Genomic DNA, 17,090 nt, shown 5'->3' on the forward strand with positions numbered 1-17,090 from the left:
TCTAATTAGCTTGTTACTAAGGAAATTCACTTCCATAGCAACGGTTGCTAAGCAACGCTTTGAAATTTTGGGCACTGCCCTTGAAAATGATCAGCATAGACCAAAGAACATTTGTGCCAAGTTTCATGCTTTTTCCACATTTTGAGCAATTTGGCCAAAATATAGCACCAGTCATCCAGACTAAAATTCAGTCCGACCTGTACAAATGTAGCAAGCACGTTTCGTTGGCGCCAACTTCCCCACCCAGCAAACTGTATATCCTTGTTAATATTTAAAAATTCAAGCGAACCTGTCGCCTGCTTCTTGCCATACCTACTGCTACTGCTGGAGTGTCTCGATAATCCGAAGATTAATTTGTCCGAAAAATCGTTTGTAGGCGCATCTGATGGACTTTCCTTAGCTGCCAGTAAACTATACACTTTATATTCATGCATTCGAAACTTTGAACCAAGAACCTTGGGACTATTGTTACGGCCACGCCATGAAACAGTACGGGTGGATATAAATATATATAGGGATTTTGTCACGGGGAGCCACAATGTAATTACTTCGTTTGGTGGGGCTCATATACATTATTAGACGAGGGCAGGTTTTACTGAAATACGTACAATAATGTTAGACATGTTACAGAGAGAGGGGCACACGACAGGGACACGTGACAGGGGCGTGTGCCCGTAGTTCCGTCCCACGGTTCCTCCATTGCTGACATGTCCAAAACGGGAAACTTTGTGTACATTGCAAAATGCATTACTGATGCTAAAGTATTTTGTTGTAAATTTATATGTTCAAAGGTATCAAATAAACACACACCACTTTGACCGTTCAGCGTAAATATTTTTGATATCGACCACAAAATATTTTCAAGGGTATGAATCGTACTACATGTACTATAATAACCCGGTTTATTCTGTATCTACAATGCCAATTTCTACTATGAAAACCTATTATTTGTAAATCAGGGATATCTTGAACGCAGATCACCTATCCGCATGCACTTAAAATGTCATTAAACAACTTCCTTGGCAGTTCAGGTTTGACACTTGAATCGGTATTTATCCACGAATTGATCTGGTCGCTGCCTCATTATTTCCATTCTCGGTGAAGTAATCCAATTCCCCTGGGGCCACTTCCTTGTACTGTACCCAGCCCGTAATGCAATTATGTCAGAAAGAATATCTCTACCAAATTTCTGTTATCTTATTAATTGTTGTCATTGAAGGCAATAATGTTTTTTGATTACTAGGTTTACAATAATAAGTAATAAGAAGAATCGGGTTGGAGAGAGGGGTGAATTGTCGGATAAAGATTTGTTGTCAGTGGCTTAATTCTGAATTCGTATTTCCCCTGCAATACACATCTGGCGTCTAACAATCGTGTATTCTTGGGCAATTTGAGAAAATCCAAGAAGGCCTTCATTTGCGACATGAATATGGGTTTCAACTTCTGCCAGGGAGGTACAGTGTCCACAATCAAATATACCTTGTTTCTAAGTATTTTCACGTCCTTTTTACCCCTATGCTATACTGTATACCTAATGCATGAGTAATACAGGTAAACCACTGGGTTATTTTAGAGTGTCCAAAATGACCCCCATTGAGCATACGGGCTTCAACATAGTCCTACTGTCAAGGAGTATTTTTGTTCCTTGTCAAATGAATTCTGATCATCGGCGTCTTCTTTATTACAACTATGATAAACATCAGGTGGTTAACAAACGTGCCCAACTACTTTATTTTAAGGTGAATCATATCTCCAACACGGCAAGTTTGGTAATATTGTTTTGGATGTGAAACATTAAAACAGTGAGCTTCACTACTGCAACCACTGCCTCCACACTTATATGACGCAGTCATGGTCACCAACCAAACTTTAAGTAGAAGTATATATGTTTCTAGGAAACTGGCAAAGTCGTCGTTTCCTTTTGTCAAATAAATCAGATGTTTTACATGAAACGCAATGAAATGTTTATATGAATGCACCTGTCCACATGGATTTAATTTTTACAAGCAACTAATTAGTTGAAAGTGCTTGCAGCTGAACAAATTAGCAGCACAAGTCTGATCTGGCTGTGTTCTGGAGAACTCTTAATTAGTGAATATCTGGCCTCAGTTTACATCTACATATACATTTGTGTCCTTAACTCATATGCTACAGTCATTACACAGGCTAAACAAAAAGCAGCAATTATTTCCCAGGCTGTATTACACAGACTAAAGAAAAACAGTATTTTTTTCTCCCTTGTTTGTTTATTTAAGTGACATGTGAATGAATTAATTTTTATAGTACTAGTGCATACATTTTTTATGTATAAAACAATTTATTAGGTAAAAAGTGCTGGTCCAGAATGTGAATGTAACGCTAATGGTTCAGGTTACCACGCATCAATTCCATTACACCAATTCCGTAGAAACCAATGCACTCCTGAATCATTATTGAACTGAACGGTCTAGCAAGGAAATGCATGTTCTTTGGCAGGTAAGAAATGGATGATGTTTTCCATACTCTCACTTGTCTATTCACGTTTTTTACGGTGAATACGGTCTCATCAGAAAATATAAAATGGCAAAAGTTTTTACCTATTCCCATGCGATGATTCTTGCAACCCCGTGCCATCTTTGTTTGTTTATCAATGTGATAAGTGGTTTTTCCCCTGGCAACCTTGGTGTGAATTTCTGAAGCATGTTGCTTTCTTCGAACAGCGACCACTGCAAAGCCGATTCGCTGCGCGGTTCAAATCACCTAAGCCTTGACAGCATAAAAAGACACCCGGTGTCTCTGTCATTAGTCTTCTTCGGGCGGCCACTTGGTGTTGACTTGTGGGCATCAGCAGTGTCCTCCACCCTTCTGCAAACCCTTTATACAATTTGGCCAGATACATCATATCTAGCGGCTCTCACCTGAATGCACCTGTCCACGTGGATTTTATATTTACAAGCAATTCATTAGTTGAAAGTGCTAGCAGCTAAACAAATTAGCAGCACAAGTCTGATTTTGTTCACGCTGTGTACTGGGGAACTCTTAATTAGTGAATATCTGGCCTCAGTTTACCTCTACATATACATCAATCTGGCGGCTATCACATGGGGGGTATTTATATTAACCACACTCGGAAAAACAATCCAAACTTCTACAACTCTCTCCCTCCCAGGGTTTAACCAATTAGTTACAACTAAAAGCAGTACTGTACATGTCAAAACATGTTTGTGTATTATTGCTTTTCCAACAGGCTTGGAGTCATAAAAATAATTTGACTTTCGCACTTTTTCAAGGAAATTCCCACAAAAGTCAGAGATGGCCTTTGTAGGAAATTCTTCGAAAAATGCCCACATCAGTTGGCAGTGCCACTGTCAGTGACGTCAATAAGAGCATCGCCAATCAGTGGAATATGTCGTTACAAACCCTTTACTGTCAATCATTTGTTATTCAGCATAATGACCACCTCAGACTTACTACCAGACAACCAATAACTGAATAGTCCTAATTGGACAACAGTCATGACTTATTTGTATATGTAGCAGTACATAAGCGGAGTTACAACATGAACAAAAGAACTCAGCGTGTTCGGTTCTTCTGTGGTGCGGTCTGTTCGGAAGGCATTTCTCAGCTTTTCAAAACCTGTTGACGCAGCTGAACATCTTTGTTGGTGTCGAGAATTGGGTCCGAAGACGCGCCAAGAGCATAAAAAACCTCCAGGTAAGGCTTAGCTAAAAAAAAAGAAAAACGGAACAAATGTAGTTAACGTAATTCAACTACTGAATAAAAACGTTCGCTTGATTCAGATTTTTATCCAAAAAAAAAATAAAATAATAATAATAATAATAATAAATCCCATGGCAAAAATTATATACAATGTCAACTATTGCAATAGTTTTCAATATTTGTTTCATCTTATTAATATACATTTATGCGATAACCATTTGTAATAACGTGAAATAAACGGGCACGTGGCGTTGGACAAACAGGCTGTCTATACTATACAGGGTATCTATACTATTTGAATAGTGTCTGTTATGGGCCAGCGACCTACATGTAGTGCCAGCGACCTACATGTAGTGTCACCTTGAATGCTGCATGCAACTGCACTTTATACACAAGACAAGTGTACAGAGACACACACCCATAGCAACAGATAAATATTAGGTTTTATATCAGTTTCTCAACCTAACATTTTTTCTATATGATGTGTCTTAGAATCGGGCACATATGAAAAAATTGAGATGAATGACAGTTTATGGAATCAAAATATTAATAGAAATCATCTTTGTAGAAATTTCGTTGCGCTTTGCGAGATTCCCATGGGCATATTTTATGGTAAGTTATGAATAGCTATATTCATGTATTCCAGGTGTTTGTGGTTATAGGGACGCCTTGCTGTCCACTTTGATGACACGGTTTCATGACAAATAAACACCTTTCATATGGACTTTGTGATCTGTCTATTAGCAAAGATATTATTAGATACCGATATGATACTTAAAAGTTCGCTGTAATCTCAATGTTCCTTTCAGAAGTGCTTTGAATAAAAGGGTGATTGCACTTATATAGCATTCATTTTTTCATTTTATCTAACCTTTCGGCCCTATTGCTAATAAGAATAACATGCAATGTTACAGAATATAAAATGATATAACACAAAAGTGATTATATTCTAAAGATGACTATATTTTAAAGATGTAGGCCTACCTCATTTTAGTTTCCAAATCTTTCTTTTTTTAAAGTCAGTCTCAACTTTTTGCATTATGTCGCTCAAAGACGTACAAATTAATTACCAATTATTAACTATTGATTACTTAATGGATCAGTACCAATGTCTAATGGTTTCCCACTTTGTTTTATTAAAATTTCAGAAAAATCCGTCCATACCTCTTTCTCTAAGGTTGCTAAGAGACAAACAGACTAACTTATGAACGTAACCAAAACATAAATACCCCTTTTCTCCAAACGCCAACCATGATTGATATTAATACTAATTTAATTTCCTAATGTACTAATTATACATACTTCAAAGAAAGCTATACATAGAAACCATATATATATATATATATATATATATATATATATATATAATTCTGTTTTGAACAGCAGATTTACACAGTTAAGTGGATGGCAGGTGATGAATACATATGTGAAATTATACAAACATTCTCCATGCTATCTTATTACAGTCCACCCAGGCAAATCTATCGGAACCTAGAATTAGTGTCTCTCCGATAGTGTCTCTTTGTTTCAAAAAATGCATTTCCTTTTACGTTTTTTCCCTTGTTTCAGGGTCTCATTGGGCCCTAAAGAAACTTTAGCTTGGTTGCCATTTTGACAATTCACTTTCAAACAAATGACCTATTACCTTAAGCCATTCCAAGAATCAAGTGTTTTTCTTTAATCAATAGGTAATAATTATTTTGTTTTTAACCTACAGTATTTTGATGGATTCAGTAATTGATTGAATTGCTTGGTTAATTGTCTGATTGACTGAAGAAATAAGAATGAAATTGCTCACAGAGCAAGGGCTTGCGAATTATAGCACACAAATATTAAATAACGATGATTTACTGTATACAGTTGGCACATATTAAGCTTTGATTGCCTGACGTAAATGATATTTAACACACTCTGCTGCAATGCACCCCTTTTTTTCAGAAGATGCAACGTAGATAATAGTTTGAATTAAATTTGGTGGTAAGGTCTGTGCTGCTGATTTTGAGTCCTCAACTACTGCAGTAATTAATTGAAAACCAAACATAAAAATAAAATAATAACGATCATCTATCCCCGGGGACAGCTCAACCCCAAGGGGCCCATGTACACCCGTCTCCCAATACTCAAGGGCAGGACTTCCTCATTTTAATTGTCTAGGAGGAGTAAGCAGATATTACAATGTGAAAAAACTGTAGAAGTTGTCCCCTAGAATCTCTTCACGCAAGTTGGTGAGATTTCATCTAAAACTAGTTGATGTCGATGGGTAGCTGTCGCATATACCGCACTTTCCCACAATGAAAAGAGTAGCTTACCCTCAGGGACCCCACGCCCTTGATATCTATAACAATCCCTGGGTCCTATATGTTGTTACAAATGATCTTCATTATAACAGCCTAAAAGTAACGTAAAAGTCATCTAACCCCCCAGAGACAGCCCAACACCCACGCACAGACAAATTATGACTGACCTATCCCTGATGATAGGTCTACCACTCCAAAAAAGGTTTAACTTCCTCACTATTATGGTTTATGGGGAGATAGCTTAAGTTACAACTTTCTCACCTTAAGAGTCTAGGAGGAGAAAGCGGAAGTTACAATGTAAAAATAATTTAGAATCATCTTCCCCCAGTGACAGCCTAACCACAAAGCACACCTAAATCCCAAAGTGCCCTTGCACATCCCTTATCATATGTCTGTCCATCCCCAAAGTTTCAACATTCTTATTGAAATGGTCTAGGATGAGGTAGCAAGGGTTAATTTTTGCACATCCCTTATCATATGTCTGTCCATCCCCAAAGTTTCAACATTCTTATTGAAATGGTCTAGGATGAGGCAGCAAGGGTTAATTTTTAGTCGATTACTTGTCTTGGTGGACGTCTGTGCTCTCAGAATGCCATCAAATGTCTCCAAAATGTCCTTGGCTACACTGTCCTGTTGCTCGTTGATGAATATTCTGCATAAAAACCCCCAAGTCGTATGTTCCTTTAGAAGTTGGCAGCTACATGTATTTTGTTCTGTGCAGGTATAAGTCCTCTTAGTATAGGGAATTCCCACAAAAATGCCACTACTTTCAGGTCTAATTATCTTTATGCCATTTTTAGATTTAACTTCCCTGCTGGGATTATAAACACATGCATACTTGTATTTTGTGTGGATTTTTTTCAATTCGTTTTAAATACTGAACTAATTTTCATCGAGGTTCATTTTTTAATTCTTTTACATGTCTTGTTTTTTAAGTCATTTTTTCACATTCATTTACCTATTGAGGCGACAGCAGACAGTAGCTGAATTGTCAAATCATAATCAATATCTACATGTATAATTCTCAGCAAATTTTTAATATTTTTATAGTTATAGAGAAAGATTTTGCAGATTTTGAGTCGACTGCTATTGCCTGGTTAATCGATCTATCGGCACTGAAAACTCCAAATCAGAACCACTCTCGACAAGAGATTCTACAATTACCTAGACAGCTTAAGCATTTTTTCGCCATCATTCCTATTTTCGAAACCATGACACCTGATAACACGATACTTTTTCATTTTCCTTGCCAAATATCGTGATATCACCATGCAACTCTAATTATTGCAAAGCTGGTTATGCAGACAAACTCAGACCAAGTACAAATACAGACCAAGTCGTCCACTATATGCGTCATACAAAAGCGTAATAATGTCGAGGTGCATACAGTAGGCGACTCGTGTCTCAACTAGTACTAACGTTATATGAATTTGTATTTAAATCAACATCTTTCTAAAAAAAAAAAAAAAAAAAAAAAAAAAAGGCAAGGAAAAAAACTTAATTGGAAACCTAACGCTACCTAACTGCAAATTATACCCGGTGCATGGATGACAGTCTTAGGCTTGATTAACCGGTGGTCTCATACCAAGATAATCCTATTAAGGCAACATCCTGGCAGAAATCTTGGGTCCGCCTCTGTTCTGGAAATAAAGTCTCTACTACGAGTATTTGTCAGATGATTATAATTAAAAATTAATTTCCCAGTTTTACCTTTGTGACTGGACAACTAATATAATGAACAAAAACTGATGAGATATTTTAGCATTATTTTTCTTTACCCATAATGGTCGTTATTTTCCAAATGGCAACCAATTAGTAATTTTTCAGTCAGAAGCAATTTATTCCCAAACAAAATATAATTTAAAACGTATTGGCATTACAAGTGTAAAACAACGAACAACTATGGGTGTATAAACATTTCAATTTTCATGAATTATTACCTTAGTTATAAGGGACGTAACTACTGTATGAAAGCAACCACCTCCATTTACCTGAAAGTTTTTGAATTAGAATTAATGGAATGCTGAAGATATTGAACAAACTTACCCATAACCCATTGCATTTGTAAGGTTCTAAGGTACCAGACAAATCTGGGTGCCTCGGTAAGGCAACTGGTCCCACGATACTGCAGCACGATGGAGTCATTCTTTTTAATGATTGGTACTGACGACCTGATAAATGATTCTGAAGCCTTCTTTAACCAGCTTCCAAAAAAGTATGAGGAGACACATTAATTGCACTCAGTTCTTATAAAGAGACTACGTAGCCCTAATTACATCAAACTCGAAGAACGCACTTGTTATTGTGACAGGTGTTTAATTCTAATTTTCTTCGTCTTTCTGGATATTTTTTCGAGATTTTGCAATAGAAAAACATGCCATTTTAGTGTGGAATAACGTTGGAACCATATACAGGGGTATTGTTTAGTTGTTAATATTGAAAGTTTCGAATGTTCCTCTTAAAGATCGCATGTTAAACATGAGACTATCACAAAACGACAACAACACGGTTATTATCTTTATCCATAACTTTATGCTTCTCCTTTCTTCAGTGAAACAGAAGTTGGCGTTCTTTTATTTTCAGTCACATTCAAAATATTACTGAACAGCTTCAAATATCTTAGTGGCTTTATTCTTTTACAGATATGGACCTCCTCAATTCCACCAAATTGGAGGACGTCACAATTGGTCTTGATATCAACTTGACATATGACCTCGGCCTCGACAAAACATACGACCCTGACCTCGACTTCAACCGTTTCTATGACAACAACAATAACACCAATGAAGTATACCAGATACCGATGCGTGTTTGGGGCTACTTAACGATACCAGTAGTTGTCTTTGCCTTTTTGGGGAACTTTTTAGTAATATGCGCTGTCTTGATGACCACTAAACTTCACAAGAACAGCAATGTCCTTATCATCGCCCTGAGTATTACAAACGGCCCAGTGTCTTCACTTGTCCTCGTCCCCTACATATACACTCACGTGACATGCCAGTGGGGATTGGGCGACAGGGCGTGTGCTCTGTTAGGTTTCACAGGCTGGGTAGTATTCAGCGCTTCTTGCCTCATCCTTGGATTCATCACCATTCAACGCTACTGTGCTATTGTATGGCCCTTGTGGTTCCGCACTACCATGATGCTGAACAGCAAGCTAATCAATGGGGTTTTTGTGGTTATCAGCTATGCGTTCCCCTTTGTGATCCACCTTCCTGTTATGTTTGGAGTTGGTGGAGAGATGGGATTTGACCCCATAGAATGTCGTTGTAGTATGCTGACGTCCAATAGCAAAGCGTTTCGATTCATCAGCAAGGCTTTGGCATGGGGCATTCCGACTTTCACCATGATCTACTGTTACGCCCACATTATGTACTCAGCGTACAAGAACAAGAAGGGACTCCTGGAAATCAATCAGGCTCAGCATCAGCAGGCTCAGAAGTTTCGCATGAACATACGAATTGCTAAAATGTTCGGAATGTGTTTTCTGGCTTACAACATTCTCCTGGTGCCCACCACCGTGATGGAAATCATGACCAAGAAGCTGCAGTCGAGGAATGGTAGTGAAGCCGCCACCCTTTTGTTCATGTGCACCTTCGTTGTGAATCCTATCATCTACGGGTTTACCAATAAGAACTACAGACATGCCTATAAGAATATATTAACTGGGAGGTGTATGAAAAACAACGCGGTGAGACCGGGGGCAGAACCAGGACCCAGCATAGAAATTCCAGTCCTACCAAGCACTTCGCGTTCTAAAGAGGGGGAGCCAGGCCATCAGGTATCCTCATCCTTTTCAGGTACCATAAGTTAAGAGGTTCACAAAAGGCTTCTAACATACAGTTGTGTTAGGGTGTCTGGGAGGGCCTCCCATTCACAGATAAAGACGAGTATGCGCTAAATTTGTCATGCCTGTTGCCTTCTGCAATTTCCGACAAGCAGTCGCGCTACCGGAAATAGACGGGGTCATGTCGATACTCCCCCGCACCGTTACTCCCCCGCACCGATAATCCCCCCTTAGTAATTTTTTGTATTATGCTCATCGATACGACCCCACACCGATACATCCCTGCACCGGTACATCCCTGCACCGATACTCCCCCGCACCGATACTTCCCCGTACCGATACTCCCCCTCAGTATATCTGTAATTGTGGGGGAGTATCGGTGAGGGGAAGTATTGGTGCGGGGATGTACCGGTGCGGGGGAGTATCGGTGCGGGGACGTATAGGCATGTAACCAAATAGACATGCACACACGACTAACGGAAATGGGTTAACATCGCATAATTTGCGATATTATCTATGGAAAGGTATATTAAAAATGGGTATAGAATAGAACTGTTCAGCTGCAGGGTATGGGGCAACTTATGTTGATAATGCATATTTGCAAAAGTACCCCAACGGGAGATGTTTTTCAACGTTTATCTTAGGGTGCATTCCAGAGATTTAGATCGATCCAGAGATTTAGATTTAGATCGACCTAACTCCCTGGGGGTTCACGCTAAATTGCAGTCAGCCGAGCGCGCACCATAGTTAATTACCCCCTTACAGCTTTTAGTAGGCGGGACAGACGCTTAAGCCGGCTAAGCTGACAGTAATCTAGTGAGACTCCCCACAGGGATAGATCGATCTAAAATCTGTGGGAATGGGGTCTTATTTACCGTGTATACTGCTCAAAAGAAGTTAAGGAACACAAGCTTTTCAGATGCTTAAGATTGAACCATGCCTACTGTATTTCAAATGAGCAAGTCATCATTATGTATGGATGACATTTCTACTTTAACTGTGTTACAATAAATATAAACTTTGCACTAGTTAAATGTCTTAATTATAATTATTTTCGGGCTGAAATGGGGCATACTTAAAAATGAGTATTATTTGGCCACCCAAATTCTGGTTAAACCCGGGCAAAAATAGGGGTCCTGGTTGCAAACACCCACGTGAATAGCTATCGTGAGAATCACTCTGCAAGAGCTTTAACTGACACGTTCTTTGGTCGCTTCAGACATTAATTACTCTAAGGAGAGGCGAAAGTGTGGTTTCCAGAGGAAGACAAGCATGAAACGGAAGACTCTTACAGCTGTAAAATGTTTTTCTTTTCTTATTTATTTATTTACTGACGCCTTTCTTTTTATGCTCATTTGCATAATGATAAAGTCCAAACAAAATGAACCCTTTCTTTAAAGCGATTGTTGACAAAGTAGTTATACTTTCTAAGATATTGAACAGTGAACGTTCTTTTCACTGTCTGCTTTTCAAAAGCGTTCCCAAACTTCTTTTGAGCAATATATTTGTCAGAATCTTTCTGGAACCAGTAGGTCTTGCTTGTACGCTACAAGACAAAAAATTACTGCCAGGTATTGTATTTAGGGTGATCACTGTCAGGGTGACCTACTGGTTCAGAAAAGCTTACGCACAGAAAAAAATTGATCAAGTGTATATTAACGTGAAGCACTAGCATGATTGATTTAGCGCTCATATCTTATATTTTTTAAGGAAAAAGTAAAAAAAGGCAAGCTACACTTCATGTGCCGTTGTTTCAAATAAGGCTATATTTATATGATCAAATGGAAGAAAATTTGATCCATAAGTAATAAGAGATAAGCATTGCTTTGCTATCAACCAAGGGCTAACACCTTATTGAGTGTGATTCATAATTTAGAAATATGTAGTAGTTACAACACGAGTCGTCCACTGCATACCACATACAAGAGTGTAATTATATCGAGACGCAGCCAAGATTTGCTCCCGTAGACGTTGTTGTAATTAGTTTACCCCACGGTTGGAGCTTCGTACAAAAGAATGGGAATGGACGCATCAAAATGTATGAAAATACAGGCGAGCGTGTAAGCGAAATATAGTTGCAATTCCATCGTGTTGTTAGAAGCGGCAGCCGTTGGATATGTCAATTACAGCTACTGGCCGTACACTGTATGCCACATACAAAAGCAAATGATATCTCGGCTGCTCCTCGATATAATTACTGTTGTTATACAGTTGTTATTACTGTTATTATATTATATTATATTATATTATATTATATTATATTATATTATATTATATTATATTACTGTTATTCTGTTGGGGCATACAGTGGACAACGAGTAGTTGTAACGTGTACTAAGTCATGCTTTATTGGTGCGTAATTAATATGAACAGTTTCTTACATATTATTAGCTATTGTATTGTACGATATTGCTTTTCTTTTAATTATAAATATACATGTAATATGCTTAGTCACCGCAGCACTTATTTACAAAATATCACGTCCAATATTTTAAGGACAAAATGGATTCATATGCATGGTCACAAGTGGAGGGCATTTCATGAAAGCGTAGTTGTTTTAAATATCTAGTTTTTTAATAATGTAGAAAACGCACAAAGCAGGAATTCATTACTGAGTTTAATCTACCATATGAAAATATAAGTATTATTAAATAACAATAGACAATAACTCTGATGGTATCTGGTAATTAAAAAGATATCAGGAAATTGGGCGTTTAAACACTTTTTTATTCATTGGAGAGCTTCCTCAGCTGTGTTCAAAGAAAACACAGCAGCGGATGAAATTCTTCATTGGATAAAAACACTTCGCTCTTTAATTGCCCATGCCGTTTTCGCATGTCGTTATGTAATATACAAGTAGCTACTGGTATAGTGATATACCCTATCGTATTCTCACTTGATCACCTGTAATTGCATGTGTGTGATTACAGTCAGATTGTGGACAAAACAGTGTAAGCCTAGCTGGGATCGATCTGAGATTTATTATAAAACAGCGGATTTTTCGAAGTTTGGCAATTGAATACATTTTATCATACCCCGTGGACATTTAGTTTCTCAACTATTTATGTGTAATAGTGTGACGATATTTCAGGACAAAATACATACACTTCACACTGTTATGTCAAAAAAGCCTCCTTTCACGGTTTATAATTATGAGTATTACCACGACACCGACAATTGGGAGAAAACTTAGGATGTACACTAAGATATATAGAAATACTTTATATAGCATGTTGTACCTATACTTTTTTTAATTCTCACGAGCACTTATTATTTTTATTTTGTCTTTGTACTGTGCAATCGTTGTTTGAAAGGCTCAGGTTTATTGGTTCAGCTAAAGGGATAACGAATCTGCGTATGTGATCCATATTTCACAATAGACACATTGAAAGCAGCTCATAGAAATATAACAGATTTTATTCTACCACCAAAACAGCGGTCATTGCAACTATTCTGGTAGGTATGCTTGCCATCGGGCCAAGTGACTTCCATTAGATGACTTTCCTCTGTAATAATCTCTTAAGAGAATAAATAAATAAATACTGCTCATACGAAGTTTAGGACCACCCGTTATTTAAGTTGCTTTAGATTGAACCATGTGCCTACTGTTTGTAGAATTAGTAATTATGAGACAAAGTCATCATTCTGTATTGACAACACCTTTATGAAAACTAAGAGAGGAAATCAAGGTCAGGGTGACCTACTGGCTCAGAAAAGCTATACGCACGTATTAAATTTGTAATAGTTTATAATAGAACGCATATAAAACAAGCATTCTCATTACCGAGTGCATTTGAATCCATCATACGGATAAAAAGTATTATAAGACAATAACTCCATTGGTAGCTGGTATTTAAAAAGAAATCAGAAAATAGAGTATTTTAATATAATTTTAATAAAATTTAAACGATAATGTTTAAAAACACTTTATATTCATTGGAGAGCTTCCGTATGTTCAAAGGAAACAAAGAGCCGATGCAATTTTTTCTTAATTAAAAACACTTCGGTTCTTAATTACCCGTGTTTTATCCACGTCTTGTCAGACATTTCCCATATCTTGTTTATCTGTATCTTTTTCTGTAACAATGTCGTTATGTAATAAACTAACAGCTATAATGATATAGCTATTTGTGATATCGTATTCTCACTTGATCACCTGTAATTGCATACATGGTTGTCTGATTGCAGTCGGATTATGGACAAACTAGTGGAAAACAAACTGAAATTGATCTGAAATCTGTTATGAAACGGTCGGTTCGTCAAAGGTTGGCAATTGAATGCATTTAAGGCCCCGTCAACATAAAGGCGGAATGAGCAAGAATGCCGCCGGAAAGACAATTCTTTGTACGTTCCTGGATATTCGAAGAGCATTATAAAATATCTGAGTGCATTCCGAATATCTTTACCCATTCTTACTCAAAACTTTTGAAGTGCATTCCAAGTGGAGAGATATCGAATGGCATTCTAAGTGTATTCTAACTGCACTATGAGTGCATTCTAGATATTCTTAGGGCATTCCAACAGCATTCGAAACATTCTGATCGCGTTCGAGGGAGAACCGAAATGGCAAGACACTTCAGATCCTGCTAGAATGAGCCGAAATGCAACTCGAATGCATCTCGATGACTGCCGAAATCCTATTTCAGCCAGAAATCGAACTACACTCGTACTACATTCCAGCTGCATTTGAGAGCTAACACAGCCGAAATGTGCATTAATCATTCCAGGCGGATTCAAGCACATTCTGATTATTTCAACAGCATTCTTACAAAAATGTAGGTCAATTTGAATTTTTTCCCGAATGCAGTACGAATTTCGAAAATTCTTCATTTTGGCTGGTTCTGCTCGATTCCTGCCGATTCCAAATAAGTGAGACGGGGCCTTTACTATAACCTGTGGACAATTAGTTTCTCAACATTTAAATTTAATCGGGTAGTGTAACGGTCTTCCAGGCACATCAGTTATGTAATGAAGGCCTCCCTTCATGGTTTATCATTACATGTACGAGTATTACCACGACACCGACAGTTGGGGGAATTTTATGATGTACACTCAGAAATATAGAAAACGTAAATACAGACAGTGGCTGTCTATGTACATACATACATTCATATTCTGATCACTGTGTCAGAAGGGCATTAAACATTCGATGACACTCTTGATTGCGCGCGTGGATGAAAATGAATCACTGCTTACGCGAGCAATAAACCGCGAATCCTTTTTTACGTATGGGTCCCCCGTGTGACATAGCGCACTATTTACACAGTTGGTACATTACTGTTGTCACCCACCTGCAAATATATAGACGTTGATCACCATACAGGACCAGCCAATGGTTATTTCAAATATATATATATATTTTAACTGCAATTACCTTACAGCATATTATACTTTTATTCTCACGAGTACTTATTAGTTTTACCTTGACTTTGTACTGTGCAATCGTTGTTTTTAAGGGATGTGTCTCTTGGTTCAGTTAAAGGGATAACAACCCTCTGTATGAGTTCCATATTTCACAATAAACTCATTGTAAACAGATTATAGAAATATACCATATTCTATTTTACCACGAAACGGCGGTTTATTATCGCAATTATTCTGGAAAGTGTGCTTGCCATCGAGCCACGTGACTTCCATTAGATTGCTTCGTCCTGTAGTTACTTCGTTTACTTCACGCATCTCTTTTCACATTATCGCAAGCCCATAAACACAGCATACACTACACTTTCTCCCCCAAGTGGCTGAAATTATTAAAGACAAAATGGATGGAGAAAACAACAAAACGAATAATGGAGATCCACCCGGCGAAGTTTCTTTTTAAATTCTTATCAGCAATAGTAGACTTGATTCTGACTTTTAAGGGCAGTAAACGTTTTTTAAAGTGGATTTAAATCCTACACAGTATAAAAATTTTATTCCACTTTTATAAATATTTCAGGTTTAGTTGTTAATTTTATTATTATTATTATTTATTTAATTATTTTATTTATTAATTTTTTTTTTTTTTATTTTTTTTTTGCACTCAAAGGAAAACAATTTTTCATACCTACATTGTTTTTAAATTTTATATAGGCTTAATAAATTACTGGTACATGTATCTCTTATCTCTCATTTTCGTGATAGTTTGGATTATAAAACTCTAAGTACTTCCTATTTCCCCCAAACCCTAATCGGTTCATTCAGAAATATAACAAGTAGGTGTCAAACGTTCACAAGTAGCAATCTATCACTAACAATAGGCAGGCTTAAATTGTACCTGTTATCAAACGTGTGTATTTTAAAACACTTAGTCGAACAACTATACGCACGCGACTGCCTTTCGTGCGCTTTCCTGTTTTTGTTGCTTCCTTCATGATAATGCAAATGGTTCGAGATGCGTACAATTGGATAACAACTGTTCATTGTGGTGAAAATAGGATACATGGGATAAAAGACAATTTCCCGTACATTACCAGGGGTTAGTGAATCCGTTAAGAATTCAAGAGTCAAGAATTATTATTATTTATTTATTTATTTATTTATTTTATTTATTTATTTATTTTGTAATAATCTCTTAAGAGTGCTGAAATGGAAAAGAAAATATATTGAATTGATTATTATAATTCCTGTTTATGGTCTTTTCTTCAGCCACTGAATTATTTTCAAATTATATAACAGATCGGTTAAAATGCAAAAAAAAACTGGAAATACAATGTACATTGTAGCGTCCTTCCCGTGCAACTGACTGATGTAAGTTCCACTGTCAGTGTTATGGATATTTATTATTCTTATTCTACTGAATTTGTTTTTTATGAAACACAAAATGCTCAAGGAGCTTCGCTTTGCTCAACTACTGGAACTATAAGAGAGTGGCAATTCAAATTTCTTCTACTTTTCATATGCCATACACATGTAGTGTTTGGTTAGGAAACGTCTGACAGTTTTTCAACCAAATATTTTTGAGAAAGGTTTAAAAAACAAAGTACAAGCGTGATATTAGTCACTTTTATACTTTCTGAATAAGCTTTTTACTTTCCATATCATTTAGAAACATAGGTGTACTACAAGATAATGGTGTGAATGATTATCTTCGTTAAACCCCACTTCAAACGTCGAAGATCTATACCTCGATCACGCATCTCTTCAACATCATCGAAAGCCCATTAACGCAGCATACACTACACTTTCTCCCCAACTGGATTATATCATAATAGACAACGGAGAAAACAACAACACGAATTATTTGGGATCCCATTCATCTAGCAAATTCTCTTTTTCAATTCATACCAGCAAAAGTAGACTTCTGGCTTTTAAGGGTAGTAAACATT

At 37.1% G+C, this 17,090-nt stretch overlaps 1 protein-coding gene across 1 annotated transcript; it reads left to right on the top strand.

Annotated features, from left to right (window-relative positions):
* The first annotated feature begins 8,640 nt into the window (after positions 1 to 8,640).
* On the top strand, positions 8,641 to 9,937 carry LOC106151898 (trace amine-associated receptor 6-like). The gene has a single exon (XM_013525337.2). It carries the CDS (start codon positions 8,641 to 8,643, stop codon positions 9,808 to 9,810), a length of 1,170 nt encoding a protein of 389 aa, XP_013380791.2. The 3' UTR covers positions 9,811 to 9,937.
* Positions 9,938 to 17,090: the final 7,153 nt, after the last annotated feature.

This window comes from Lingula anatina, chromosome 6 (assembly GCF_051362555.1).
Source record: "Lingula anatina isolate TDL-2025a chromosome 6, LinAna3.0, whole genome shotgun sequence".
Taxonomy (NCBI): domain Eukaryota; kingdom Metazoa; phylum Brachiopoda; class Lingulata; order Lingulida; family Lingulidae; genus Lingula; species Lingula anatina.